Below are 27,622 nucleotides of genomic sequence, written 5' to 3'. Positions count from 1 at the left end.
TAGTGACCCAGAGTAGCACAGGTTAATGAGTTTTACCTTTGGACTTTGCTTCTGCATAGTACTGCTGAAACACAGACTTTTTAAACGCTTGGGGTTTAAACAGCTTTGATGAGTCAGGACTGTTGTGATCTTAGTGTGGAAGTTGTACTTTTATTTATCATTTTCATTTATTGTTTTGGAGACTGAGAATGAGGCTTTCTATGGTTCTGCACAGAGTGAGCATAAGAAAGACTAGGAGTATGTGCAGTTAAATAATAAGCCATGCAGATCCCTTCCTTTTTTAATGAACTACAGGAATCCAAAGTCTTTACTTAGTCTGCTGCTGTGGATATTTTTTATTTTTTGCAGGAATTTGGGTCCTCTTTCTTTTCAGGCTACTCCTAGAAGTTTTTCATCCAAATGTGCTAAGTAGCAGATCTTGGGAAACCTCTGTAGCAAATAGGGACTATGCATGAAATAAAGGGCTTTAAGAGTAATATTACATTTTACTGCTTCCAAAGAACCTCTGTATTTGAGAGAGAGCTTCTGAAGCAGGATTTACACCCTATACCACATATAGAATCACAGACCTAGTCCAGACTGTAGCTTTATTTGTCATCTGATAAGAAAAAGGGCTTAACTTTCAAAATAATACCTACTGGTTTCAGCATTAAGTCTGAAATCTTGTGAATTTGATATGTTTATATCAGGTATACATACATGTGTTTTCAGGTGACTGATCATGTAATTTGGATTTCTGACATTAGGAATTGGGTCCTTTGATAGCATAGGTAAGTCACCTGTGTTAATAAATAGGGCCCTTCCATAATGCTGCGTTTTGTTTTTAATGAGAGGACAGCTTATTGTACTTCTCTAATCTTGGTGTTCAAAGGAAGACAGAATAATAGGGAGTATTATAGTGTTGATTTCCCATTTTTGTCTCTCTGAAAAGGAAATTCATTGATCACTGAAGGGAAGAGAAAGGATGAAAATCCTTATGGTTGAGTAATGTCAGATACTAAACTTGATGTATCATGTTGTCTCCTCTTCTGTGCCTGTTTTATGTTAAATGAAGCCTATTAAATAGAACCTAGGCTGTTCAGGAGGAGACAGGCTGAGAACAGGACTGACATGTGTAGGAGGAGGGACAGAAAGAGCTGTTGGGGAGGATGTGAGTACACAGCTTGTAACCACCAGTGAATAAAAACTATCTGAGCTGCAGGTGTTGTTCAGAAGTTCCCACCTTCTGATGGAGGGAACCCACATGGACACCCAGCACAGGCTGCTTCCCTGCCTGCAAGGGAGCTGTGTTGCCTGTCCCCCAGGATTCACTTTCCTGTTGGAGGGAAAAGAGGAATTTGGTGGAGGTTATGTCCCTCACTGCTACTTTATCTGGGTGGATATTGAGCTACTGGTTGCCAGTAATGGTCATCTAAAAGGGTTGCAGGGGGGAGGAAGGCTAAGGAGCTTATGTCACAGTGGTGTGGGAAAGCAGCATAGGTACTGAGGATCTGCATTAACAGATGATGCTGGAAACAAAATTTCAGCAGCCCATGAGGTGTTCAGGTGATGGATGTTGCAGTCTTCATAGCATGGTTTTGGATGCTACTTATTTGAAAGCTACTTTCTGGCTGTTTGAAACTAAAGACCCGTGCTCCTCCTCTCATCTGTACTTACAATCACGTCACTGTGTAGAAAAAGATAAAAGTTCACAGAATGTTTTTGAAATAAGTGTTCTCTCTCCATGCAGGTCTTCTATAGGTGCAAGGTTGGACTCGTTTAAAGATACCAGCCTTTTTGTTCTGATAAAGGTTGAAAATTCTATGATGCAGTTTTCAGAGTTCCTATCTGCTAGCTTGGTGTGCTTTGAACTTTGTCATGTGGCCTGTTCTCCACTAGGTGTTGAACTGAAACTGTCCACGTTAATTTTAATCCCTGTTTTCCCTTTATGCATGAAGTAGTGTGGCTTTTGTTTAGAATTACTGTCCTGTTAGTTCTGCTTTAAGTTTTGCACTAAAGCTCTTTAGAATAAAGGGAAGTGGCTTTTGCAGATAAAATCTGCTTTATTTGAAGTCCTGTTTGTGTGAAACTGTTTTCAGTTACTCAGCAGCAAAATTAAGAGGCTGACTGAGGTTGTTTTTATCCTCATGGAAGTTAAAGGAAAAATTGCTCAGTGGTAGTTCAGAGTTCTGGGGTTGTTCTTTTAGAAATGGTACAAAATTATGCAGTAAGTGAGGACTTAATGTGGTCTAGTTATTACTTTACATTAAGTAAAATGCATATGTTTCTTCTCTAGTGGTTGGTGGGAAGTGTTACAAAAGTCTCACACTGTCAATTGAAAGTCTTGTAGCATGACTAGGTGCTCTGTGTTGCTTGCAGTATTTAGCTATAATGCTTTTTGTCTTCTTCAAAAACCCCAGAGATGAGGAGAAATACATGAACTGTTCTTACAAAGATGTCCCACAGACATTCAAGTTATGTTGATCAAGGGTAAAGGTGTAGACTGTCAGGAGCTTGTTTTCTAGCCCACAGATGAGGGCTGCTGATGGGTTGTAAGGGAACCTCCCCACAGTTAGTGCATTTATAATCCCTTTTAAAATTCTCTGCATAATCTGCTTAGCTAGGTTTTGTGCAGGGAGAGTAAAATTTCTGCCTTATTTTCTAGCCAAAAAGCTGAGAAGGAGATGATGAGGAATAATTCAATTAGCAGGAGAAGTGTTTGCTACCAACACCTGTTCCTTATTCATCTCCTGTGTGAGAATGCCTTTTGGAAAGGATGTGGTTGCTCAGTTCTGTGCACTCTACCTGCTTACTTTTGAATAGAAAGAATTATTTACATTGTTGTGTATAACGCTTCATGAATGAATTCAGGTGAATGAAGTGAAGGTCTATTTTCATTCTGATGCATTGCTTATATCAGTGTTTAGGGAATTAGTGGGTTATATGTTCTTTGTATCTTCAGCTAATTCACAAGAACTTTACTGACATTTCCATTTGTTAAAAGAAGCTGTGAGGGGACGTGGATGGGCACAGGGGAAGAGGGAGAGTATCAGCAGGAATAGGGTAGTGAGACACTAGAACAGGCTGCCTGAAGAAGTGGTAAATGCTCCATCCCTGGCAGTGTTCAGTGCCAGGTTGGACAGAGCCTTGGGTGACACGGTCTGGTGTGAGGCGTACCTGCCCATGGCAGGGGGCTGGAACTAGATGATCTTAAGGTCAGTTCCAACCATAACCAATCTATTATTACTGCCATGTGACACTCTACCTATCTCTATCTAATCAAAATACCATTTAATGTTCAACTGACTTTTTATTCTGTCCCTTATCAGAAATATCAACTGCTGGAAGTTATTTTAAGTACAGAAATGGTTTAAAAAAAATTACTCTGGCTGTAAAAAGCACTTAATTCAGGGTTGACATTGTGAGGGGATGTTGTGCATGCTTAGAGATTCTGAAAAATGCAGTGAGCAAGGTGAAATTAGCTGAACTAAATATCAAGGAACAAGAATGTATTAATACTGTCTCCCTGTGTTCTGTAATCTGTGGGGAAGTTGGAATCAATGTTAACTTTTGTTTGTAAAAAATCTTCATAAAGGCTTGAACAAGAAATGGTCTGTTAAGAGAAGTCATGTGTATAGATGAATGCTTGTTTAACAGAAATAGTATGTGGAGACCATGGGTTTTTTGGAGCAGCTCAGGACCTCTGTCTGGGTCTGGTTTTAAGCCTTGCTCTGGATATTGAAAGTTCTGTTAAAGAAATGTTGAGTTATCTGGCAAGCAAAACAAAACCAAAAAAATCTATGAATTCTTCTTTATGAATTGTTAAGCTCAATTTGGGTATTAGTTCCATTGCTGTTTTAAGGAGGTATCCGTATTAAGCCTCTCTTTGTAGTCATTAGTACCTAAAAAGTTTCCAAGTCATAACACAACCTCGCTTAGGTTTATCTAGGTGAAAAAATGACCCACATATAGGTAAAAACCTGAATCTAAGTTCTACTTTTCCAGGTAAATCCTCTGTGGTTTGGGATTTACCCACTAGCACTGTGATTTATTTTTTTTCCCCTGTCTCCTTTTATCCAACTGGGATATACCTTGCCGTAGCTTGGTGCTTTGCCCCTTGTTTTTTCCTGTTTGCCTCTCTGAGAATGATCATCCAGGCTGAATTAAACCAGCTCTCAGTATCCCTGCTTGTACGATGTAGGCCTCAGCACTTGGCCATCACTGTTATTGTTCACTGGACTTCCTCCATTTTTTGAGCTCTCTTTTAGTCCAGGGGCACTAAACTGGATGCACATAATAGTCTCAGGAGTATCAGGTAGAGCTTTTAATCATTTTTGTCCTGTTGATTTGCTTATATGACTCAGTCCACATTTAGTTTTAATCTTTATTGCTGCAAATTTTCATCTTTATTGCTGCAGGGTCTTACTGCTGACTCAGGTTCAGCTTTTTGCTTAGGATAACATTTCATGCATTCATTCAGGGTTTGTTTTTTTTTTTGTCTGTGCAGTAATAGTACTTCAGATCAATGAAGAAATCTGCCTTCAGACTCTGGGAATAGAGTGTTGGGTTAGTCTGATAACACTGGGATAACTGGAATTTTTGCCAGCTAGAAAAGAACCGTTATGTGTAGGTGGTTGACTCTTAATAGGTTGAACTTAGATCCAAATGTTGCTTCTGTATGAGTCCTAACTTGCTAAAACTCCTGTTTCTGAGAACTCTGCAGCATTCCCGTGGTAGGTGAGCACTGTGTGTCATCCACGTGCAAACTAGTTCTTGGTTTGCTACAACCTATCCCAACTGTTAAACAGGCAGGATTACTGTCCAGTTCATTTTTTCCTGTCTTTGATGCTTCAGTGCAGGCAGCTCTGCTTTGTTCCCCTCTGAAGTGAGAGCTATGCTCTAAGAGAAAAAGGTAAATGCACATTGTAGACAAGTAGTTTAGCAAGCCCTGCTTTTTTCCTCAGAAATCTAAAGAGAGATTTCCAAGTTACCCTATTGCAGCTCTCAGATACCTTATACTGCACTTGTATTGCTCTCTCCCGTGACTGTGTAAATGTTTTTCAGACCTGCAGGTATCTGTTAGACTGTGAAGTGTCTGGGTTGTTCTGGGTTCTTATTGGAAGGTCAGTGGTTGGAAAACCTTGTTTATAAAATGTAATAGGGGTTTTAAAACATGATTTCTTATTGGCTACCTCTTTAATAGGTAGGTCAACTTCTAGGCTGTCCGGCTCTACTTGTGTTTATCCATAAACCAAGCGTTGTTCTTCCTTTAGCCTGACCTCTGGCAATCTCTCAGAGATAAAAATCTGCAAACGTGGTTTTTTTATGTGATTTTTGGAATCTGAATCTGAACATGACTTGACTTGTTGATGAAGGTTATTCACCATAGCCAAAATACTTGCATGTTTTTGATGATGTTTTGTTCTGTTGTGGGTTTTTATGTTTTATTTTGGTTTGGTTTTTTTTTTTTGGTTTGGTTGGATTCTTTTTTGGGAAGTGTAGTTGACTGAGAGGTAATGTGTGGTTGGAAGAGGGGAATCGAGAACTGACTATTACTGCATCTAGGGAGTTATTTCTAGAAACAGGTGTTATCTGGTCATGGGTACCAACTGTTGGCTTTTACCTGTGGAGAATGTAGATTGGGGATGTTCAGGACATCTTGGGGGGGGCTCTTCTGACAAGAATTTCTTCTCAAGTCCATCAGTTCCCTAATCATGATTTATGTGTCAGAGTCTTGTTCTTCCACTAATCAGGTGCTCTGTTCCTGTGACAGAATATGTTGCTGATTTTTCAGGGTTTATTTTCTTTGCCTCTTGAAATCGTTTAAGTGAACAGAGTATGAATTTGGAACATCTCTAGGTGAGAATCTTCTGTTTATTTGAGGGTAAGTTTTGAAGGTTACAGTTAGTAAAGGTCTTTGAAAGATGGGAAGAAAACAGTACCTATTGCCTTAATTTTGTAATAATGTGAGAATGTTTCCAAGACAGTGTTAGTTGAATTCTCACCTTGCCAGCTAAGGAAGCTGTGCATTTTTGCTCACAATTCAACGAATATTTAGTTGAATTTATCTTAATATGTTCTTTGTGTAACAGGTGCTGTGCATTAATTAAAATGTCTTGTTTCAGTGTAGGTTTCTGGATGTGGTTGACTGCTCCATCCTTGGCAGTATTCAAGGCCAGGTTGGACAGAGCCTTGGGTGACATGATGTAGTGTGAGGTGTCCCTGCCCATGGCAGGGGGGTTGAAACTAGGTGGTCTTAAGGTCCTTTCCAGAGCAAACCATTCTGTGCCTTGTGGAATAATGTCTGTGGAGACATCTCTTAACACTGTGCTGATGACTGGGTTTACCTAGTCTTTATGATTAATGTCTGCTTACTGTCAAACTCTTTAAATAAAGTCTGTTACCCACTCCGGTATGATTGCCTTTGTGTAGGCTGAGGGCCTCAAGATCTTAATGCTCCCTCCTCATGTTGTTTAGAGTTACGAGGAAATTTCAGGGTCTTCCTCCAGAAGCAGCTGAAATGAGCTTTGACTTGCCTCTGTTCCTTTCCTGCTTCTTAAGAATACATGTGAGACTGATACTCACTAAAGCTGTTTTTCAAGATAATTTTGTTCTACAAAATCTGAACCTTTTGAATGTTCTTCACTGCCCTTGTTTTTCATCTGCTTTACTCATGAGACTGGTAAGTCTTTCCAGTTGCTAACTTGCATGACACTTCCACTTGTTTTATCTTCTGAAAATAACCTTCTGAATTGAACAACTAATGAAATCTGGGTGTGAGCATGCATCTTGAGAGCAGGAAATGTAACCATGTGGGGTGTGTTCTTAACAGTTGTTACAAAAAATTATTTGCAAATTAGTTCTAGGTAAATACAGGTAAAAAATTGCATCAATCTCTGCATGAGTTGGGGCAGTTTCTAGTTAATTCCTATGCGTGTTTCTTAACAGCAACTGTCTTTTTAAGAATAAGGAACACATTTACTTGCAAATTGATCTAGCTTGGAGATTATGTGTTGAAGTGGTCTACCACAGAGCAGCATCTGCCATCTCACTTTTCTTTTGCTTGCAACTGTCATTCCATGCTGCATGCCAGTAGTTCACGTACTGTAGAACTTTGCCTAATTAGCCATGTCAAAATAGTAACAGCAAAAGGCTTAAAAATAATAAATTGCTGCTTTTTCTTAAGAACTCAGATACTCTAGTTATGAAAACTCCTATGTTCTAAGCTCCGGTGCCCTTTTATTTGCCAACTGATATATATTGGGAGTTCAGGGGTAAAAAAAAAAAGCTGTGCGTTGCCTGGAAGTCCAGTTGTAGCGTGTGTGTGTGTGCGTGCACACACACAGGCATCAGTGGGTGTATGTGTGTCTGCCTTGTTCAGCTCCACCCTCTGACAGCTCCTGTGCTGGAGCACATCCTTCTTTCCTGTTGTTCAGGTGGCATGTGCCAGAGGAACAGTCCCTTGACTCCAGTGATACCGAACTTCAGCTGTATGTCCAGGGGCACAGTGTTGGGCCTGCCTGGCTAGAGAAGACTTTGAGACTCTTCAGGGGGGGGGGTTTAGAGCTGCCTGTCAGATCTGGAGTAAACTGGCAACAGAAACAATGGTGGCACTGTCTCTGCTCCTCTTGGTTCATAGGTTTGTATGCTGAACTGGGGGAGTCGTGGGGAGGGATGGCCTTTTGAGGATGACTTCATGTAAGTGGCTAATCTTGTGTGGGACAAACCACAGCTGGAATGTGGAAAAAGTGGAGCAGTGCCATAAACTTGTCACACAGCAGTAGTTGCTGGCAGTTGTGTTACAGACTTCCTGCCTTTTTAGGAGGAGAATTGAACTGAACTAGGTAAAGTTTCTGCTTCGGTGGTGATGTGGGACCTTGTTGGAAAGCACAAGCTTGAAAAAAACTGTAACAGGGGCTATGTAGATAGGTTTTGCTTGATTTCTTCTTCATGTGGGTCTAATTTTTATTATTTTGACTGATGCTTCAGCCTGACCCTGACAGCACACAAGGCCGCATAAATACTGGCCATATTTGAACATGCAGTGTGTATCATAGAATCACAGAATGGTTTGGGTTGGGAGAGACCTTAAAGCTCATCCAGTTCCAACCCCTTCCGATGGTCAGGGACACCTTCCACTAGACCAGGTTGATCCAAGCCCCGTCCAGACTGGCCTTGAACACTGCCAGGGATGGGGCAGCCACAACTTCTCTGGCCAACTTGTGCCAGTGCCTCACGACCTCATAGTAAGTTTATCTTAGTGCTTATAGAACCAAAAGGAAGTGGTTCGTAAGTTTTATTAAAAACTGTTTTCCTGGCACTGCTGAACTTGCATATTGGTATTGATTTCTCTCTTCCCCACAAAAAAGGCAGTTGGGTGGATAAGGATACAGTAATGATGCAGTATGTGTAGGTTCAAGCGGATGATTATTTGGTCTCTCTCCCGTATCACAGGATACTCTCTGTGTGTAACAATTAACTCTGGAGTTAGAATTAAGTTCTCTTCAGGCAGGTAGTTCCTCTCCACAGCTCAATTGAAGTAACAAGGTTAAACAGCTCTTTGGTGCCAAATACCGTTTTGCGGGACTCTGCAAAAGCAATTTTCAGTTTGAAATTTGATCTCAATTTAACTTCTGAGCCTGACTTTTGTAAAACAAGCAGCTACAGAGAGTTAGTGTGAAATAGTTAACACTTTCAATAGGAATGCAGATGTAACCCATGACACTTTAATGGCTCCACACTAATAATACTGCAGACATGATGTATCCTGTCAGATATTCTTGTTAATATCCCTGTTGCAAATCAACATGATGCACTCTAATGGTTGTGAAGAGGACAATGAGACTGAGATAACGATCAGCATGTGATCTTTTCTTTCCAGGCATGTCAATCCTTCTTACATTCAAGATCTTGCATTGATTTTTCTATCTTAAAACACTTTGACATCTTTCACTCTAGGATTCTGAGCTCATCTTTGGAGTGAAGACCTGTATATATGATGGTTGGTTTGGGGTTGGTTTTGTTGTTGGTTGGTTTTTTTTTCACCAAACAGAGCATTTTTGCTCTTGCTAACCTGTGTTTTCCAGTAGGTAAGAGCTCCTTAAATTACCCTCAGATTGGAGTCTTTTTTGTTAGTTACATTTTCTCAGAAGTGAGACTACTTAGTGCTTTTTTGCAAATCCTAAGAAACTGTATAAGCCTGGATGGAAATGAATTCTCTTTTGTGTTGTGGCAGCAGGAAAATTAAAGCTTTTGCCATGAATTACTTGCTGTGATATGTACGTAAGGCAGAAATCATTACTTCTTTCTGAGGGAGTTGCGTATTTTAAGGGTGTATTTTCAGTCCAGAAGACTCAAGTAGTAGCGTTATCAGGGCCCTGTGGTGTAGTCCTGACTTACTGCAAAGCTTTGCAGAAACCAGACCAGAGACTATTCCATAGTTTGTTTGGTTTTGGTTTTTTTTTCCCCTAAGTTTTCTAAAATCAAGTGCAAAGGGAGGAATGTCTCTTCTGGTCCATCCATGCCAGCCCAGCTCATACGTGGTTTACCTTTGGCTTGTTCCAGTCGGGGGCAGATCGGCGTTTTAGCAATGCTGTGTCCCCTCAGTCAAAGCAAGAATGGGTTGTTGTTTTAGGTTTTACATCTGATTGTGCCAGTTTGTGGCTTCTGATAATGTTACGCCTTTTAGGAGTTTTGAGACTTTTTGGAGTACGTAAGGAGTATGGACATCTGCAAAAAACCAGGACTTAGGCAAAGACAGAGCGGGGGAAAAAGAGGAAAAGGAGAGTAAGTTGCTCTGTACAGGATGGGAATTGTATATTGACCATTCTTGCTGCTTTCAGTTCAATATATATTTTAAACTTTAAAAAAGTCAACTGGAAATCCCTGGCATAGTGCAAAGAGAGGAGGAGATGCCTGATGCCGTAGAACATACAGTAGAAACCACATATGCAGAGAAGAGCGAGCTGAGCAAGCACTGTGCCATCTGCTAGAGAACCTGTAGAACAGATTACTTATTATGATGCTCCCTCTCAAGTGAAAACAGATAGTTAGGACTGCAGAATTAAATTGAAAGTAAGTATGTGAGATTGACCTTTCAGGTTTAGTTCCTCTCATGCAGGCATTTGTAACAGAGAGCTATTACCCCTTATCATGCCAATTCATCTCTATTTTGCTGTGCAGATAAAGACCTATTGCTGCTCTTAAAATCCCTCAGAGGAGATAGAGGAGGTTATTGCTTTTATATACCTTTGCAAGCAACCTCTAATGTGGATAGATAGTGAGAGAAAATTGGCTGTTAGTCCTTTGATTTTCCTGTTATTGCAGAGCTAATGAACGGTGGTAAAAGCCTTTTACTTGCAAAAGAGGATTTGAATATGCACAGAACTGTCACACAGGTGCCTCCTTATGGAGCTCTTTCAGGTGTCCCTGATGCTAGAAGTTCTTGTTCTCTCTGAGAGCAGTATGTAGTCTGGAACTTAGCTTGCTTTTGAAGTACTAACAGCCTGAAAGAAAACCCTTTGCAAGAACAGTGAGCCTGTCTTGCATTGTGTACCCTATTTACCTGCAGTGGTTTTGATGATGTTGTTCCTGTCATGTTCTCCTTTTCATTCGTAGATGTATTTTAGAACTTGCTTGATATTTCTCCGTTTTAAATTAGTTTAACATGTATACATATAAAATAATCTTATGTTTGCCTCTCTTTTATTTCCCTGGTAGCTGTCTCAAATGGACCTACAAATCCATCACCTCAGGCTGTTTTACATACATGTTATGAACTTGGGCAGGATTAAGAAGATAATTCCATGCAGAAGCCCATATGCGTACTAAACCTTCAAACGGAATGGGTTCTTTATATTGCCAGGGTGAAGGAATTGCTGGTGAAAAGAAATCAAATTCAGCTGAAATACCTGTTTTGGAAGTTGGTTTTATGACGGTCTCGTTTTCCCAGCACTAGCAGTTGTAGTGGTAGCAGTGTAGTCAAGCTTGTTGATTAATCTCCTAGTTAGCTTATACCTCTCCAAGTAGCATTGAAGCTGTAATGATGAGCTATGGGAGAGCTTCATAATACTGAAATGGAGTAGGCCAGTTATAGAGACAAAGCAAATCTTTAGGTTTGATCCAGTAGTTCACCTGTAGAATTATAATTTCATGCTTTGAAACAAGTGGAAAGAGGGGAAACGTGGCAGTATGTTTCAGTGTTTTCCGTATTATTCTTCTTTCCCTATACCTTTATGTTTTATTTTGTGTGAGGCGTGGGGTAGGGGAAACCTGAAAGGGCTTTGTAGAAGTATAGTTACTGCTTAGCTTTGACATAAGTTGTAATTCACTTGTGCAATTTCTGTACCTAAACACTTTGTTCTTATCTTTTTATATGATAATCTGTGCCTTGTCTGGGTTTCAAGGTAACTGTACCTTTGTGATACAGAAGCATGTGATCATTTGTGTAAATATATGCATATTTAAGGGTGGCAGTACACCCTATGAGCCTTATAATATATTCCAGCTCACTCTGACATTTATGCCTAGGTTGTTTTTCTTGTATTAAACATTTCTCCTGTATTCCAAACAATATTATCTCTCTTGGTGTATTTATGGTATTGTTCATGTTAGCTGATCCAGAGTGGCCAAGAAAAACACCTTTTTAGTGTCCAGGTTGTTCCTATTGCAGATGTGTATTCAGCCCTTTTACAACACAAAGCTTAATATAGTTTTATTTCCCGAACTTCCACACTTTATGTGTAAGAAGCAATTCGTACTTGGTGAGTCAGTGCACTGGGCATTAGGGTAGTAACTGCAAGGAAAAGCAGTAATACCAGACTGAAACCATCCATGGTATGAAGGTGCTACAGCTGCCTCCTGATTGAGGTAGCAAAAATGCTTTTGTCTCAGTGGCATTGTTTGTTAGTTTCTGTTTTCTTTCAAATGAGGGAGCAAAAGCTTGTAGTCAGGTTATCAGATAAACCTGTCACAAGGTGTGTAAATAATTTGGCTAACCTGGGCATCCTTGGATATGTGCTGACCTAGAGAGTACAACGAAAGAAAACCTGTTACTTTAATAATCCAGACATGCTGTGGGTTGTACTCTTGGAGGAGCTGAGTGCTACCAAAAATATGAAGATTTGTCTGTACCTTATGTCCAGTTTTGGGAAAACATAGTTGTGGTGCAGAGATGCAAGTCTGGCATATTGCTTTATGATTAAAAACTAGTGAAGTAACTTTCAGTGGCTTTATGTCTAGTTTCATGAATATTACTGCAGTGGTAAAGCTGGTTAATTGGAGACATTTCAGAGAGGCTTCAAAATAGATGTGTTTTGACAGCTGCTTTTAAGGTTATTCAGGAAAAAATAATCTTATGAAAGCAGATCAAATACAGTAAAAGGCTACTATATCTGCAACTTTTCTGTTATTTTTGGTAATAGTGTGCTGTAACAGGCGGATGGGGACTGTTCATGCAGCAAGAGATTTAGTGGTTCAGTCTTACTTTAAATGACTGAGGCTGGATGGTGTAGAGAGAGGCTAAAAAAGGCCACTTTTGCAAAGTTACAAATGAACTTTCTTATCTACTACAAATTCTTATTTAACCAACTCCATTGCCTGGTGTTGTGGTGATACTGCATGATGATACTGCATTACCTCTTGAGGCTGGGAAACAGTGCCTGCCAACACAACTGTAAGAGAAATTGGAATATTGTGACTGGGATGCATAAGGTTAGCAAATTGTTTATCTTTCTGTTTATTAGAATTAATCAACATTTTTCTTAATCAAGCTTTTTTATTTTGTAGGAATTTGTTTACCAGAAAGCCAAGTGCAAGATTTGAAAAACAAAATGATGTGGGGTGGAAGTTGTTTGGAAAAGTACCTCTCAGAGAAAACTCACAGAAAGATCCAAAGAAAATGCAAAAGGTATTTATTTAATTCTGTGTTCGGATTAGTGGTGAATATGGAAGCCAGTTAAGTTTATGATGTGTATGTATGTCTTTGAAGCCTGTTTGAATTGCACATAATTTCTTGAGCAGTATCAAAAAAGGTTCTTCATTGAAATTTTACTTCCATTCTGACAGTGCTGTTCGAAAGAATGTGTTCTACAGGGTCATTGCACAGAGTACTCCATGAAAACACATACTGCTCTGGTATAAAGTGTTTCATGTGAAGTTCAAGTGTATGAATGTGTATTTGGTTTTTATAATCAAGCTTAATAGGTGTATTGAAAATCTTCACATTCCTTTTATCTCAGTCTAGCTTTCACTGGTTTGTGGCCTTTGTGTCATAGACCTATCTATAACCTGCGGTTAGAAGGGAAATTGTGTTCTCCTGGGCCTTGGTTTATTTGTGCTTAAATAGCAATTCAAAATACATAAATTCAAGATAGAACAAATGTAGCAGAGTGCCAGAAGCTTGTGTTGAAATGCTAGTTTTACCCATTCCTTGTTTTCTGTATTATTTGCTGTTCATGATGAAAATTGGGTTACTGACTTGAAATGTTGGGACAATACAGTTAAGGGTAACTGACCGGAACAAGATAATTTTTTTTTTTTTTTAATACCTGTACAGCATAGTTCAACTCTGAGTGTGTATTGAAATTGTTTATCAAAGTGGTTCCTTGAAGAGAGAAACATTTTAACAGCACCAGAAATGCCAAAGAACTCTGATTTTTATCCCATCTTCACTGCTGCTTAACTAGTTTTGAGATTTGTTTTTATGTGTGCCTGTTGCTTATATTTTCCAGTAGCTAGATCCATGACTTGTTAAATTTTAGCAGCTGCTTTTGTGGGCAGGGGAGGGGAGTTGAAGATGTTATACAAAAATATTTTTAGGTCTTCCGTAGTGTGTAATGAGAATGAAAAAGCACAGTGAAACCCCATTTTCTCCTTTGCATATGACTTCTCAAGCTGTAGCTTTATAACATTGTTGAAAACAACATTTCAGAGGACTGGTTCTGCTACAGATGAACCCTGGCACGTTGTGAATCAAATAACCTGCCTTCCCAGTGGGAAAAATCCTGTGAAATCCATCTACATGGTCGGTGGTCTATGAGCTGCTTTTTCACTGAGCAGTAAACCTCATCTTTCAATCTGTATCACTTGATCTGGGGTTTTTGGATTGCATGTGGGCATTTTGTGTGTTTGGGGCTTTTGTTGCATTTCGTTCAGTTTTTGCTTCCTTGTTCAAAATGCTATGGGAAGAGGAAGATTTGCATGGAGAAGAGACCATGCAGTAAAAACTTCAAAACCCGGTGCTGTATGTGAAATGAGGATTAACTTGGGGTAAAGTGCTCTGGAAATGTTGGTGTGTTGTGTGACTGTTCTTATCTGCAGCCAGGCTGTTAATCAAAGTGAAGTTCAAACAGCTTTTGGAAGTTGTCATTATGATCAACCATTCTGACTTTATCTACAGCTTTCTTGATATCATTAACAGTTTTGAAGTCTTCACCAAAGATTTTTGATGGCACAGTTGAAGGGGCTTAAGACTCACCTTATTGTAGTCATCTGTTCTTTGTTAAGTGGGTATATAATTTATTACTATCTTGGGGCTGTTGCTGGTGCTGTGAATATTTTTTCTTTAGGTCCAAACTATTTTACATTGTGAGTATTCAGTTGTTGTGGTTTAACCCCACCTGGCCCCACACAGCTGCTCTCACACACCCTGCAGTGGGATGGGGCTAAAAGTGAGAAAACTTGTGGGTTGAGATTAAGGCAGTTTAAAAAGGAAAGCAAAAGCCATGTGTGCATGCATGCAAGCAAAGCAAAGTTCAGCGTGGCTGCAGTCGCTTCAGAAGTACACCTGCTGCTGCACAGCCATCACCACAGCCACAGATACTTTGAGATGTACCCACTTTGGCATGGACTTATCCATGGCTATAGACACCTTGAGGTGTCCTGCTCCCATGTGGACTCACCCACTAGTCATAGTCCTGTTGGCCTGAATTCACACTTGAGTTTTAGTATGGCAGCACAGAAACAGCAGCGATGCCCAGGTGCATGGCCATTGCTGTTATCAAAATGTTCCCAGGCACAGCAGAGTGAAGTGATAAGCAGGACAGTGTGCAGCAAAAGCAAAAAGCAGCCACTAATGAGCACTGTGAGCTCCATGGCAAGCACCGTAGCCTGTCAATTAATAGCTAAAAAGCAATAATAGCTATAAATTTGATCTGGCACATTCCAATCAAATCTGTCACTATCCTGAACCCTTTGAGCCCCACGTTGGGCACCAGAAAGGACTGTCACAGTTTAATCCCAGCAGGCAAATCAACCCTGCACAGCCAGTTGCTCATTCCTACTGCAGCCGGTTGGGAGATAGAATCAGAAGAGTGGGTTGAGATAAAGACAGTTTAACAGGTAAAGCAAAAGCCACACACACAAACAAAGCAAATTCATTCCCAAGTTCCCATGGTCAGGCAGGTGTTCAGCCATCTCCAGGCACGCAGGGCTCCATCATGGGTAACAGTTACTTGGGAAGACAAACGCCGTCACTCCAAATGTCCCACTTTGTTCTTTCCTCAGCTTTACATGCTGAGCATAACACCATATGGTATAGGATATCTCTTGGGTCAGTTGGGGTCAGCTGTCCCAGCTGTGTCCCTCCCATCCTTTTGTGCACCCCCAGCCTGCTCTCTGATGGGGTGGTGTGAGGAGCAGAAAAGGCCTTGGGTTTGTGTAAGCACTGCTCAGCAATAATGAAAACATCTCTCAATTACCGCCACTGTTTTTCAGCACAGATCCAAAACATAGCTGCATACCAGCTACTATGAAGAAAATTAACTCTACCCCAGCCCAAACTGGGACATCACTGTTGTTAGAACATTACAGCTTTGAATGGCTTTAATAAATTTGATAGAAAAAAAGTAACTGTTAAAGAATTATGTGCTATGGCATCCAGTCATTAGTGAGTTTCTGGCAAGATTGCAGTTCTGAAACAGTTCTCCAGTGCCTCTTGGATAACAATAACTAATTCTTCCTAATTTATTTTGAAGTTATTTTTGACATGTAGGTTTTCTGAAACATGAGCAATTCTGTAAATTGGTAATTGAGTCTCACCAGCACCCAAAAGCACATCCCAGTTTAGGTTACCCCTCACAGGTTGCTTTGACAATGTCAAAGTAGCATTTGTATTGCAGAGGTTTTTGCCCACTTAGAGGAATGCTTTTACCCCTTTGATTTGCACCTAAAGAACTTGCTTATGTGTAAGTGGAGGAGGTGACAGTATATGGCTACTGTGATGATGCCTGTTGGCCAACAACAGTTCCCCCTTCTTTGTCCTGGCAGTGTTCAAGGCCAGGTTGGACGGAGTCTTGAGTGACATGGTTTAGTGTGAGGTGTCCCAGCTCATGGCAGGGGAGTTGGAACTTGATGATTTTAAGGTCCTTTCCAACCCAAACCATTCTGTGATTCTGGGAAAAGGAGTACTAGGTCAGAAGAATAAATGCCATGGATCTATTACTTACTGTATTTTCTTGCCAAGGCCAGAAGAGTAGGTGCTTGCAAGATCCTTAGCTCATGTATTGAAGAATGTGGAGGTGTGCAGTGAAATGTGGAAGTTGGGGAGATGGGAAAGGTTCTAGGAAATAATTTTGGTAATGATTTGCACTTTTTCCTGTGGGGCGTGAAGCAAGTTTTTATAGGTGGCTGTTAATTGGGCTTTATGCATGCTTTATGTGAAATTTGGCTTGATTTTTTTTTTGTTTTAATTTTATTACTTTACTTCCCAGAAGTGCTGGAGCCTTCTTTAAAGCTGAGTGCAATGGGAGTTAACACTTGCATTATATGAACAGAGTGCCTCAGAAGCCAGTTGTTTTGGGATGCAAAGTCAGTGACTGTTTTAGAGCTTTAGACTCCGTATTTTGATCACCAGTGTTTCATGGCTTGAAACTGTCTTACACAAAGAGATGTGGAACACTCTCACATGAGCTTGTTGGTATGGGAGCTGGGTCTTGAGGACTATGTGGAGAGTTGTGAGGTCCTGAACAATGATGGTAAAATCATGGATTTTTAATTGAGCACTGTCAGCTCTATGTATTGAGTGAAGTATGTAGAGCACACAGTGGAAAATGCCACTGAGACACAAGGGACTAACTAAAAATTTCAGTATTCTTTTACCTTAATGTTGTGTGTAACTTCCTATACACTTAAAGAAAACCAAACTGGAGGGAGAACAGTGAAGGTCTTCAGACATCATGGGAAATTATCAGGGTTCTGAACCCTGCTGCCTGTTGATCTTTTAAGCTAACATAGTGATATGTAGCAGCAGTTGCCTGTCACTCCCTACCATGATTTTCTGATTATATTACACAACTGGGCTTGTGCAGACTTGATAAGAAATAGATGTTGCTCATATGCTGTTGGCCAGTTATCATGGGTATTGCCTCCTTCCTGTAGTACACTTTAGGCCCTCTGTCTTCTGCATGTGCAGGATTATCCAACTTTTTCATAGGATTCAGTGCTCTGACTTATTTCTAATGTTTTGTGCTGCTGATGTGATGTACAAAAGAACTGTGTGTTGGCATGCACTTGTGACTAAGTTTTCGTCACTCTGTCTCTTGGGCACTCATCTGGATTTGTACTGAGAAAGTACTGGGTGCCCTGTTAAAGGATTTAATGTCCACTTGCTGGTGGCAGAAACTGCCAGGCTTCTAAGAGTCTGTTACTTGAGATGCCTGAACTTCAGAAATGGTGGAGATGTAGATGGCACCATCCTTCTGAGCTTGACCCTCTCTCTCCTGTTCCAGTTCCTGCCTCTAGTGCTGGTACTTGAAATAGGGGCTGTGTATTGAGCAAGAACTCTTCCATTCTCTGGCTGCTCAGGTTTGACTTACTGATTCTTTTCAAAGAAAAAACCCCAAACGTACTCATATCAAAGAATCCAGGCCTTCCTGCAGATTGTCTGCTCACAGCAGGGTTGTTGTCTATTTGTGAAATAGCCATTAGGCTGTAGAGGATGTGCCTAACTACAAAGCCTCTTGAGCAATGTTTCTGTTAGCAAAATCTTGATCTAAGTTAATTGTGAAAGGCAGTTTAGGGGAAAGGTGATACATTCTTCATTGTGATTTTTTTACTTGATTATGGTTTCCTATCTTGGAAAAAAAGAAAAAATTCAGGTTGCCTTTAATTTGTTTGGACTATCAAAAGTTATTTGGATTATCTAAGGTACCACAAAGTATCCTGACCATCAAAGAGCTATGGTTTGTATCAGTCATGAAGTTTCACATACCTGGGGAAATCTGTTTGACCATACTTGCTGGGTATGAAGCACTGTGCACAGGAATTAAGGTGACAGCCAGCAAGCAGTCCTTTTCCAGGTTGGATTCTTTTGCTTCTGGACAGGCATCAAAGAAATCCTTTGTCATTAATTAGAGCCCTGTGAGTATCCCATTAATTTGGCTGCAGACACCTGTAAGGAGTTCATTGGTATGTTCGTGGTTCCATGTTCTGATACCTTTATTATATGGACGAAAGAGGTGGTTTTGGTTTGGGTTTTTTTTCCAGCATGAGATGAACAAATTTGACTGCAAACTTAAATAGTCTTCTGAAAATAAGGATGATGTGCTTGTGTGTGTGCACGTTTTAAGCATAAAAAGGGATCAGTCTTTAAAATACATTCTTATTGTACATTGTTCTAATACTTTCCCCATAATATTCTCATCTGGCATTGAAAGAAATCTGCAAGGAAGAATGCAACTTTAAGATTTGTGCTTATGTGAAGTACGAAAGAGGGGAAAAATAGTAATTGAGCTGTGAGATGGTTAAAAGTTGATCTTAGAAATGCCAGTTCTTACTTTCTTCCTGCCTTCTACTTGTAAAATAAATGAGGAAAACTCCAGATCCTCAAACTTCAGATGCCATTCACAGGCTGAACACTGTTATACCATGACTGAAGATGGCTGTACTGTGTAAGCCACACACGCTGCATAAGAAGTAGCATTGTAGCATTTTTTTCCCTCTGACGAAAAGAATGGTCAGACAGGTTTCTGAATGTGTAAGTCTTCTCAAATCCTATAAATACTCTTCTGACAGCACTCACTTGTTCAACTACTGTATATACAACATAGCATCATACTCCAGTTTAACATTGTGGCAATTAAAATCACTCCAGCTAAGTTGCTGTTTGTTATACTTTTAATGCTGACAACATATAGGAATGTTAGTCTTTTGATGAAGAATCAATATTGACATTTGCTAAGGTTGGATTGGTGTGCATGATCACCAAGAACTTTTGTATGGTTTTTATCCAGTGAAATGTTTTAAAGCTTGAAAGCTGTCAGGATACATAACCTGGTCTGAGAAGCTGGATGTGCATTTACAATGGAGGTTTGCATGATTAAATTTTTGTATCAATTATCTTCAGGAATCCTGCTTGGGAAGAACTGGTTGTGCCAGTTGCTTCTGTAATTGATGCATGAAAATGCACTGAAAGTCAGATGACAGTGCTTCACTGTGAGTAATCACCCAAGTTAAAGTCTCTTCCCTTCCAATAGGCTGTAGAGCTGAGCTGGGCTTTGTGGCCACTGTTTCTCTCAGGAATTCTTTCAAGAAAAGGTGACATTGTTCTCAGCATATCATTTGGTTGTCTCCTCTCATGTGATCAGTCTTCATAGAACTTGTTTGCAGCTGACCAGTCAAGATCTTGTGTATGAAGAGACTAATGTGTACAGAGGAAAGTCAGATTTTAGCTGTATCCTAGAAACATGTGACAGTGGTCTTCCCTAAAGGAGCAGCTTAAATGAAACTAATTTTTTTATGGGGTACATCTGCTCCTCTGTTTTGTAAGAGGAAAATCCTTTTTTTTTAATCAGTGCATATTTTTTTCCCTTCCAAGTGTTCTGTGAGCCTGTGAAGACTATTCAGTTTAGCTTAATATGAATTCCAATTAGAACTCAATGGGATGCCTTCACCTTCGCTGAGTTTCAATACCAGTAAAATTCAGCACATATAACACTGAAGGCCTTTCAATAACAATCTTTGCTCACAAATTCATATGTAAATATGTTATGATCTCATTTGCTGATATCTCATACCAAAATATTTATAATTTCTAATGGAAGTTCCTTAGTAATAAAAAATAGCTGTGACTTTTAACCTAGGGACTGTCATCTTCCCAAACTTAGAAGCGTTTCTGTTCTGAAAGCTGTAGTGCACTCTAGGAGAGGGGAGAGCCTTTTTTTTTTTTTTTTTTTCTTTCCTTTTCTGATAAGGATAGGTTTCAAATAAAGGAATTTTGGGGGAGCTGGATTCCTGCCATGAAGCCACCAGTGATGGAGGCAGTGGAAAGCTGCAGGGGGTTATAGGCAGCAGTGGATAACAAGTTTGCCTGTGGAGGCAAACCCAGAAGAGGCCCCAGGAGCAGGTTGCGGGTATGCAGTAGGTGGGGTGGCAGCCTAAATGCTTACAGCCAGGCATTGCAGTACATCTTGCTGCTTCTGCTCTTACACTGCAACAAAGGCCTGAGTCAGATTGTTCAGCCTTGGTGATCACATTAATACAATATTGCTTCTATCATAAAGCTGTCAACAGTGCGTTCTCAACACCTCCTACCAAACTGCTTTGGGTTTTTGTTGTTTTCAAATCATTCCTTTATTTGTTTCTTCTTCTGAGAAGGAGAGATGGAAAAGCCTCCTTGTTTTTTTGGTACCAGTGATAAGATTTTCCAACTGGGCTGCTTTCAGCTGGTGGCACAACAGGCTTTCTTTTAGGACTGATGCACTAAGAGGAAATAAATCAACATGATTTACCAATTATGTTTTTCTGTAATTAGATCATGACTACACATGGGATCAATATTCCAGTCAATTAAAATCAATTGTACTTAAGAGGCTTACTCTGCAGCATATGATAAAGTGAAAATGAGCTCTTGAAACAGCTAAAAACACTGCTTGATGCATAAGTGATTTTTTTTTTATGGGATGAATTGTTAAGTTTGTAACAGTACTTGAGGAAATTTTTTGTAAGTTGCTTTGGGTCAGTTTTCATTCAAATCAATCCTCACTTGATTTTTTTTTTTTTTTTTTTAAGCTATCATCTTAGTTGATTAATAAAATCACTTTACTCAAAGTCTGTTTTTCAGCTGGAACCTATTAGGTAGAAAAGCATTGCAAGCAACAGCACCCAGCAAGAAATACTGAAATTATTCCAACCCATGCTTTAGGCAGATGAGAAGAGCTACTGCTGAGAGCAGTGTGTTTTATATGGGAGGAGAGGTGGGGAGCCCCAGGAAAATGGCCACTGAGTGCTGATGTGTGGAGGATCTTGTGCAGCTCCACGCGTAAAAGTGCTCCAGATGGGAGCTGTGCCACGTGCCTGGCTGCTGCCACATGTCTCACTCCTGCATCCGCAGTGCTCTGCTGATGGGTGGCAGTTGTCTAAAAATACTCAGCTGTTCTAAGGGTTTGTCCTCACTGCTTTATGCTGCAATCAGATGGTCCATTCAGGGCCTTTTGAAAAGGAAGTGGTTGGTTCAAGCTGGCTGCTGATTCTAGCAGGAGCTAGATCTACAGTTTTGAATGAAGTATTGTCTTCTGCTCACACTGAGTTTGTCTTTGGATAGATCACTGGGTAAATCATTATGACTGATGGCTGTAGCTGTTAATGGTGAGGTGAGTGTGTGCATGTAGACTTCACTCAAACTTTAAAGCATTCTAGGCTATAGTGTCTATGCATTTTACTGTTCTGCAGTAGAAGTCCAAGGGTGTAAATGAGTCACTTCCTGTGTTCTCCTTTGCTGGGTTCATTTTTACTTGTCAGCCTTCAGAAAGGCAGGATTTAGGTCTGCCATGGTTTGCCTGAGTTCCTCTTTTTAATAACAAAGAAACAAAAGTTTCTTTGCATTGCAATTGCAGTGCAAGAAAGCATAGTTACTGTAGTTAGTCAAAGACTAACCTAGGCCTACTCTTGTTGAAGTCTCTAGAAATAAAGGGATAACTCTAATTTTCCCACTTAAGAACTATAACCCAAAACTTGTAGATTGCCATAATGCACTGCTATTTCATGTCAGTGCTGAAGTCCTAAAATATCTTTTTACCCCCCAAGAAAAACTGTACTGAATAGATTATTCAGCAATTGCAGTAGGCTGTGTTACTCAACATAGTATGTTGCCTGTGTCCTGACTTGAAAATGACCTGCCTCAAACAAATCTGCTATCATATTTAAACAGATATAGCAAGAGTAATAGCTTCCATCCACACTAAATGAAAGGGTAATTTAATACTATGGCAGGATTGTTCCTGAGTATTTTAATAATAAAAGACTGTAATATGAGCCACCCAGGTATTGTAATCTAGCAGAGTCTAGCTGCTAAAGTGCTGATGCTGTTGGAGCTGCTTTCCTCATGTTATGAACATGTGAAAGCACAGAATGTGTTAAGGATGTCTGGCTAATAGGAAATAATGAGCTTTGAGTATCACTTTTAACAGTTATGACAAGCTACAAAGTATTATTTGTAAGGAAGCGAGAGAGGTTTTTTTTCTGCTTCATTTCCAGTTTTAAAGTTTTTATTTTAGTTTTATTACTCTCTAAAACTTACCAAAATTGGCTAGTCAAAAGCCCAGAAAGCTGAAAGGATCCTAAATAGGTGTAACGAGCAGTGTTTAAGGACAGGTATCTCCTTTGTGGGATAAAGATACTAAGTAGATAGAGGTGTAAGCTTCATTAGTTGTTACTGCAGTTAAAATGTCAGCTGCTGGTCTCTACTGAAGAGTCTGCTTCAATGCCAGTGGTATGTTTTAGGGGAAATGCAATAAGTTTAAAGTTGTCATGAGATCATAGAATCATAGAATAGTTAGGGTTGGAAAGGACCTTAAGATCATCTAGTTCTAACCTCCCTGCCATGGGCAGGGACACCTCACACTAAACCATGCCACCCAAGGCTCTGTCCAGCCTGGCCTTGAACACCGCCAGGGATGGAGCATTCACAACTTCCTTGGGCAACCCATTCCAGTGCCTCACCACCCTCTCAGTAAAGAATTTCTTCCTTATATCCAATCTAAACTTTCCCTGTTTAAGTTTTAACCCATTACCCCTTGTCCTATCGCTACAGTCCATAGCGAAGAGTCCCTCTCCAGCATCCTAGAAACAGTCACTTTGTAGCTGACGCTTAGCATTGGGTGCAGTGAAATTTGTATGGCACAGAATATTTTTAAATGCAGGAAGCCACAAATTGATGGGAAACTGCTTGACTTCTGAGGATGAAGTACAGAGCTTTTCCTGCCCCCACAAGTTCAAGGACAGGGAAGGCAAGTTTGCAGAATTCAGAAGACCAGATGCATCAGTGGAAGTTTGTTTTCACTTGCTGTGAAATGAGAATCCAACATGCAGCTGGCATTTGTGTCTGCTAGTGCTTAGAGGTCGATACTTAAACACCTACATCTCTGTGTAGCCAGTAAGTTTTTTTCAGTGTAGTAACCTTCTACCGTGCATGCTGATAACACAACACAGGAGGCTTGTGGGCTTTTTTTCTCCCCATGGGTTTCTGGATAAAACTAGAAGTCTGTAGAAAACAAGCCTGGAAATAGTGGCGTATGTAGCATTGCTAAAACACTTGGTAAAACATTACTTTGAAGCAAAACTGGAGATAAATCCTGAAAGGCCTTTGAATACTGTGGTGGGACTGCCTATCCTAACCGGAGACTACAACCTGCGTTGCTGAAATGTAAAATTGAGAAAGCCTTGCTAGACTTCAGTGTGTTTTGTGTTAAACAGAAGCAAGCTCCCAGGAAACCTGAGCCAAAGATTTTCTTTGTCTGTTTTCCAGTTTATACATCTCAAACTTAATCTAAAATTAAAGAATGGCTGGGAGGTGAAGGCTTTGAAAAGCTAACTCTTGCCATGCTCTCTAGTAACAACAAGCAAAGCTAATGTTCTTTGGCTCTGTAAAATGAATGGAGTTGCTGGATGTGTGTTTCTGGAAACCCTGAGGAGCCAGATGTGAGGATTATAAAAAGTCAGACTGGTACTTTTTCCGCAAGTGTACTTCTGAAGAAAGACTGGGAAAATCTTTCTTCAAATCTTTCTTCTCATTCTCCTCCTCTCTGAGGACACTTAATCTCATTTTTCAACATGATTTCATTACATGTTTTTTGTGCATGTTAGTAATTTCCACATCAAAATGTCTTTTGCTCTATTGAGAAGATGTCTCTTTAGCATTGCAGAGTTCAGTGGATGCAGTTTCATGAATATTGAAGCCTTGAAATAGTCATTGTTTTAAGATAGACTATGAAGGTATGTTGCCTTCCTTCATGTATTTATATTTGTCTGTAGCTTTAAAAAGCTACAACCTCTTCTCTTAAAGACTGAACCTTAAGTTGTAAAGAAGATTATATTCAGGAAAATGTACATGTTGATCCAGGTTTTGTGAAATTAAACACAGGATGCACTAGAGTCCACCAGTTTGAGCACATGATGAGTGATAGTATGACGCCCACCATCAGTATAAGTACAAAAGAAGCTTTATTAGACATGTGAGATATTGGCACTAGTAACTGCTTCATGGGTAATTTTAGGGATCATGGGAGCAAACATGGATGTAGAAAACCATTCAAAGAGGCTTTAGTGCAATAGACTTACCATGTGGCTTTTGTGTCTTTTCTAAGGACAGACAAGTATCAAACTTGGAAAGGTCAGAGAGATACACAGGTCTTGGTAAGGGAGCAGAATAGAAATGAGCAGAGGGTTTTGAAAAGAAGAGTGGAGAGAAGTGTAATTATGGTTAAATATATCAATTGGAGTATCTTTCCTTACACTAGTTTGGTGTATGTACTGAAGTTGTATAGCTAAAGACAAGCATGCACATACTTACTTACACAGGCAGCTGTTTGCAAACAGTAACTCTATGCTACGGTGGGTATCTGAACAGCATAATAATACCAGTTGTGCACTGAAAAGTAGATGGCATTCCTGGGTGACTTTTATAGTCTCTTGAAGATTGCAAGTACTTGAGGTCATATTTGCAACCGATTTGAGAACTTGCAAGCTAAAACGCCCTATTCCTGTGACTCCTTTTCTATATCCTGGGCTTTACTTGGTGCTTTGGCCATTTCAGAATGGTGTCAGGATGAAGCTGATGTGGAACAGAGTCCTTTTATTTCTGTGCCACTCAGAATGGGAGGGACGTTTCTGACACGCTCTTCAGCTCCACCAAAGAACATGTTATTTGAGACTAGATGGGAAAGAGAAGTTTTCTTCTGCAACATCAGCACTAGTGTGAAATGTTGGAAGAAAAAGTTGCTGAGATTATTTGGAAGGGTATGGTGCTGAGGCTATGCAGAAAATTGAGGTGAAGAGATCAGTGAGCAGACATATAGTTTGTGTAAAATTATGTTTCTACATATCCAGTGTAATCCAAGTCCCTGGAATTGACATTTAAGGCACAAACTGGAAGCAGGTGTTGGTAGTACTTTATACTGGCAGATGTTCATTAAAAACAGAAGTGAAATAACCATTTAGCTTGTATTCTCTTGCTCAAGCACTTACCAGATGCTTGCCCTGCCAGAAGCCTTTTTTGTAGATGTTTCCACTTGTTTGATACTGCAGTGTATGAGATAGCATCCGTATATAGGGAAGCTGTTTGTATATGCAGATATCCTTTTCAGCGTTGTGAGTAGCAGGGGCTTTTTGTTAGTGTGACTCATCTTGGAGTCACTCATGACAGTACACTGCACATTCTGATAGAAGATCCTGTATTTGACAATAAGGAGCTGTTCTCAAGCCTGTGGTTCATAGGTATGCTTTGTCTCTGAGTACTTCACATATAGGGAGCTATTCTACGCCCCTTCCCTTTTTTCTTTATTTAAATAAAGTGTGTCACTCTGTATGAACCAAAAAGGCACTTAAATTATTTACATATAGCACAAATGAAACACGAACCCTGAAGGTAAGAACCATCTGATACATAGCACATTGCATGGTTAGAGGTGACAGACTCCAAACCAGCAAACTGTTACTCTTTCTTGGAAGACTTAACATGGCCTTATCTAGGCTTAGATTTTAAATGTTCCTTAATTTGATGCCTCCATTTCTCAAGATATGATGCTGTAGAAATATATATATGTAAAAATTGTTCAAGTAGTCCATGACTGGATCACAGGGCTGCAAAGCAGGGTGTGTGGCTTCTAGTTCTCTCTTTACTGTTAACCTTTTGGAAGACATGTGCATGACTTTATTCATTTAACTTCAGTGTGACTGCATGGGACCACAGTAGCAAACCTAAGTTCCATATCACCTGCAGTCAGAAGAGAGAAATAGAGACTGCTAGGGGAAAACGGGGACATTTCAGAGCACTTAAATGATGCCTAAAAATAGGTAGTGTGTTTACCTCATGAACTGGCTATAATATCTTCCCTTTGTTAAGTATGCAACAGGAGAATACTGTGGTACTAAAGATGTCCTAGTGGAAGACATCCTAAAGGATGTCCTAGTGGAAGATAAAAAACTTCATGAATTTTACTTCCATTAAGTTCTGCCATCACATTGCTATCTTCTGCTCTGATATCCTTTCTGTAATGTAAGAGGATTAAGTATATATATGTGGATGGGTAAAGCAAGTAGGGCTGATGGTTGTTGAACTATTAATTGTAGAACTTGCCAGATCACTTCGGCGAAGTATGCAGGTTGAGTGTGTAACCTGGATCTTTTGTGTTGTTAGATCAGTAACTAATAAACTAATTGCATTTCAGAATAGTTCTCTACTGGTTTTGAAGTATAAAAAGCCCTCATATATATCCCTCAAGGAGTTGCTTGAAAGTTTAATATCTGGGCTCAGCTGTTTGTATTCTCTTTCTGTTAAGTTTTGAAGAATAGTCTCATAATCTGATTTTTGCCTGAGGTGTCAGTCTTAAGTTTTCTTTGGTTAATGTATATGTAAAAGCCTCTGTTAAAATTACTTTTTTTTTATGGCCTGGTGCCATGTCAAGAATCAGATCTTAGTTTCCCAACCGAAAGACTGGGTTTCATGATTTGCTGGTATCAGTTAAGCTTCTGAAAGAAACAGTCCTGCTGCTTGGTTCTTTCCTTTTCCTTCCATATTTACATTGCCCCACAGCAGACATTACCAGAGGAACCAAACTGATCCACCAAAACAAAAGGTTAGTTTTTAGCAGTATCATTTCCCCAATCTGGTGTATTGTACAGTCACACAGCTACTTGGTGGCAAAAAAAAACAACCACCATGTGAGGAGCCAGGAGGGCAGTGAAGTGCTGGGTGTGCACCATCCTCAACTTACTGGGTAAACCACTTGATAAATAGAAGGCAAGAGATTGCAGATGGACAGATGGACACATAGTAGAAAGCTCTGAAGCAACAGACAGGAATGTTGGGGCAGTATTTAGTGAGCAGAGTCAAAACCCAGGAAAAAACCCAAACATTTTCTGTTTGCTTGTGCAGTCCTGGTCCAGTGCCTATCTTGTATGCCAAATGAGGGGGAATTCCAGTGGGAAAATGTCATGTAAATAAAGCTTGCGTGTAACTTGTTCCAGTAGCCTCAGGTACTCTTATAATCATGGCAGCCTAAAAATAGTGACTGCTCCCAACTATCGGTGTAATGTGTGGCTTGTTATGGTTTCAGTGCTTCCCTTTTCACCCCACAGAGGCATCTTCCCCTGTCACCAGGCATCACTCCCTCCCAGGCAGTGTGTTATGGAATGTATACTTGATTGAGTT

The 27,622-nt window shown here is 40.0% G+C and overlaps 1 protein-coding gene across 4 annotated transcripts in view; it reads left to right on the top strand.

Moving 5' to 3' along the window:
- TBC1D14 (TBC1 domain family member 14) overlaps window positions 1-27,622 on the top strand; it is a 71,831-nt gene that overhangs the window by 9,559 nt on the left and 34,650 nt on the right. For all 4 annotated transcript variants that reach the window (XM_080619744.1, XM_080619745.1, XM_080619746.1 and 1 more), the window contains one exon: window positions 12,766-12,886. In XM_080619744.1, the coding sequence (XP_080475870.1) occupies window positions 12,766-12,886 (121 nt within the window). The remainder of the gene's footprint in view (window positions 1-12,765; window positions 12,887-27,622) is intronic.

This window comes from Psittacula echo (assembly GCF_963264785.1).
Source record: "Psittacula echo genome assembly, chromosome: 1".
NCBI classification, from domain to species: Eukaryota; Metazoa; Chordata; class Aves; order Psittaciformes; family Psittacidae; genus Psittacula; species Psittacula echo.
This window is presented reverse-complemented; position numbering and strand designations above follow the sequence as displayed.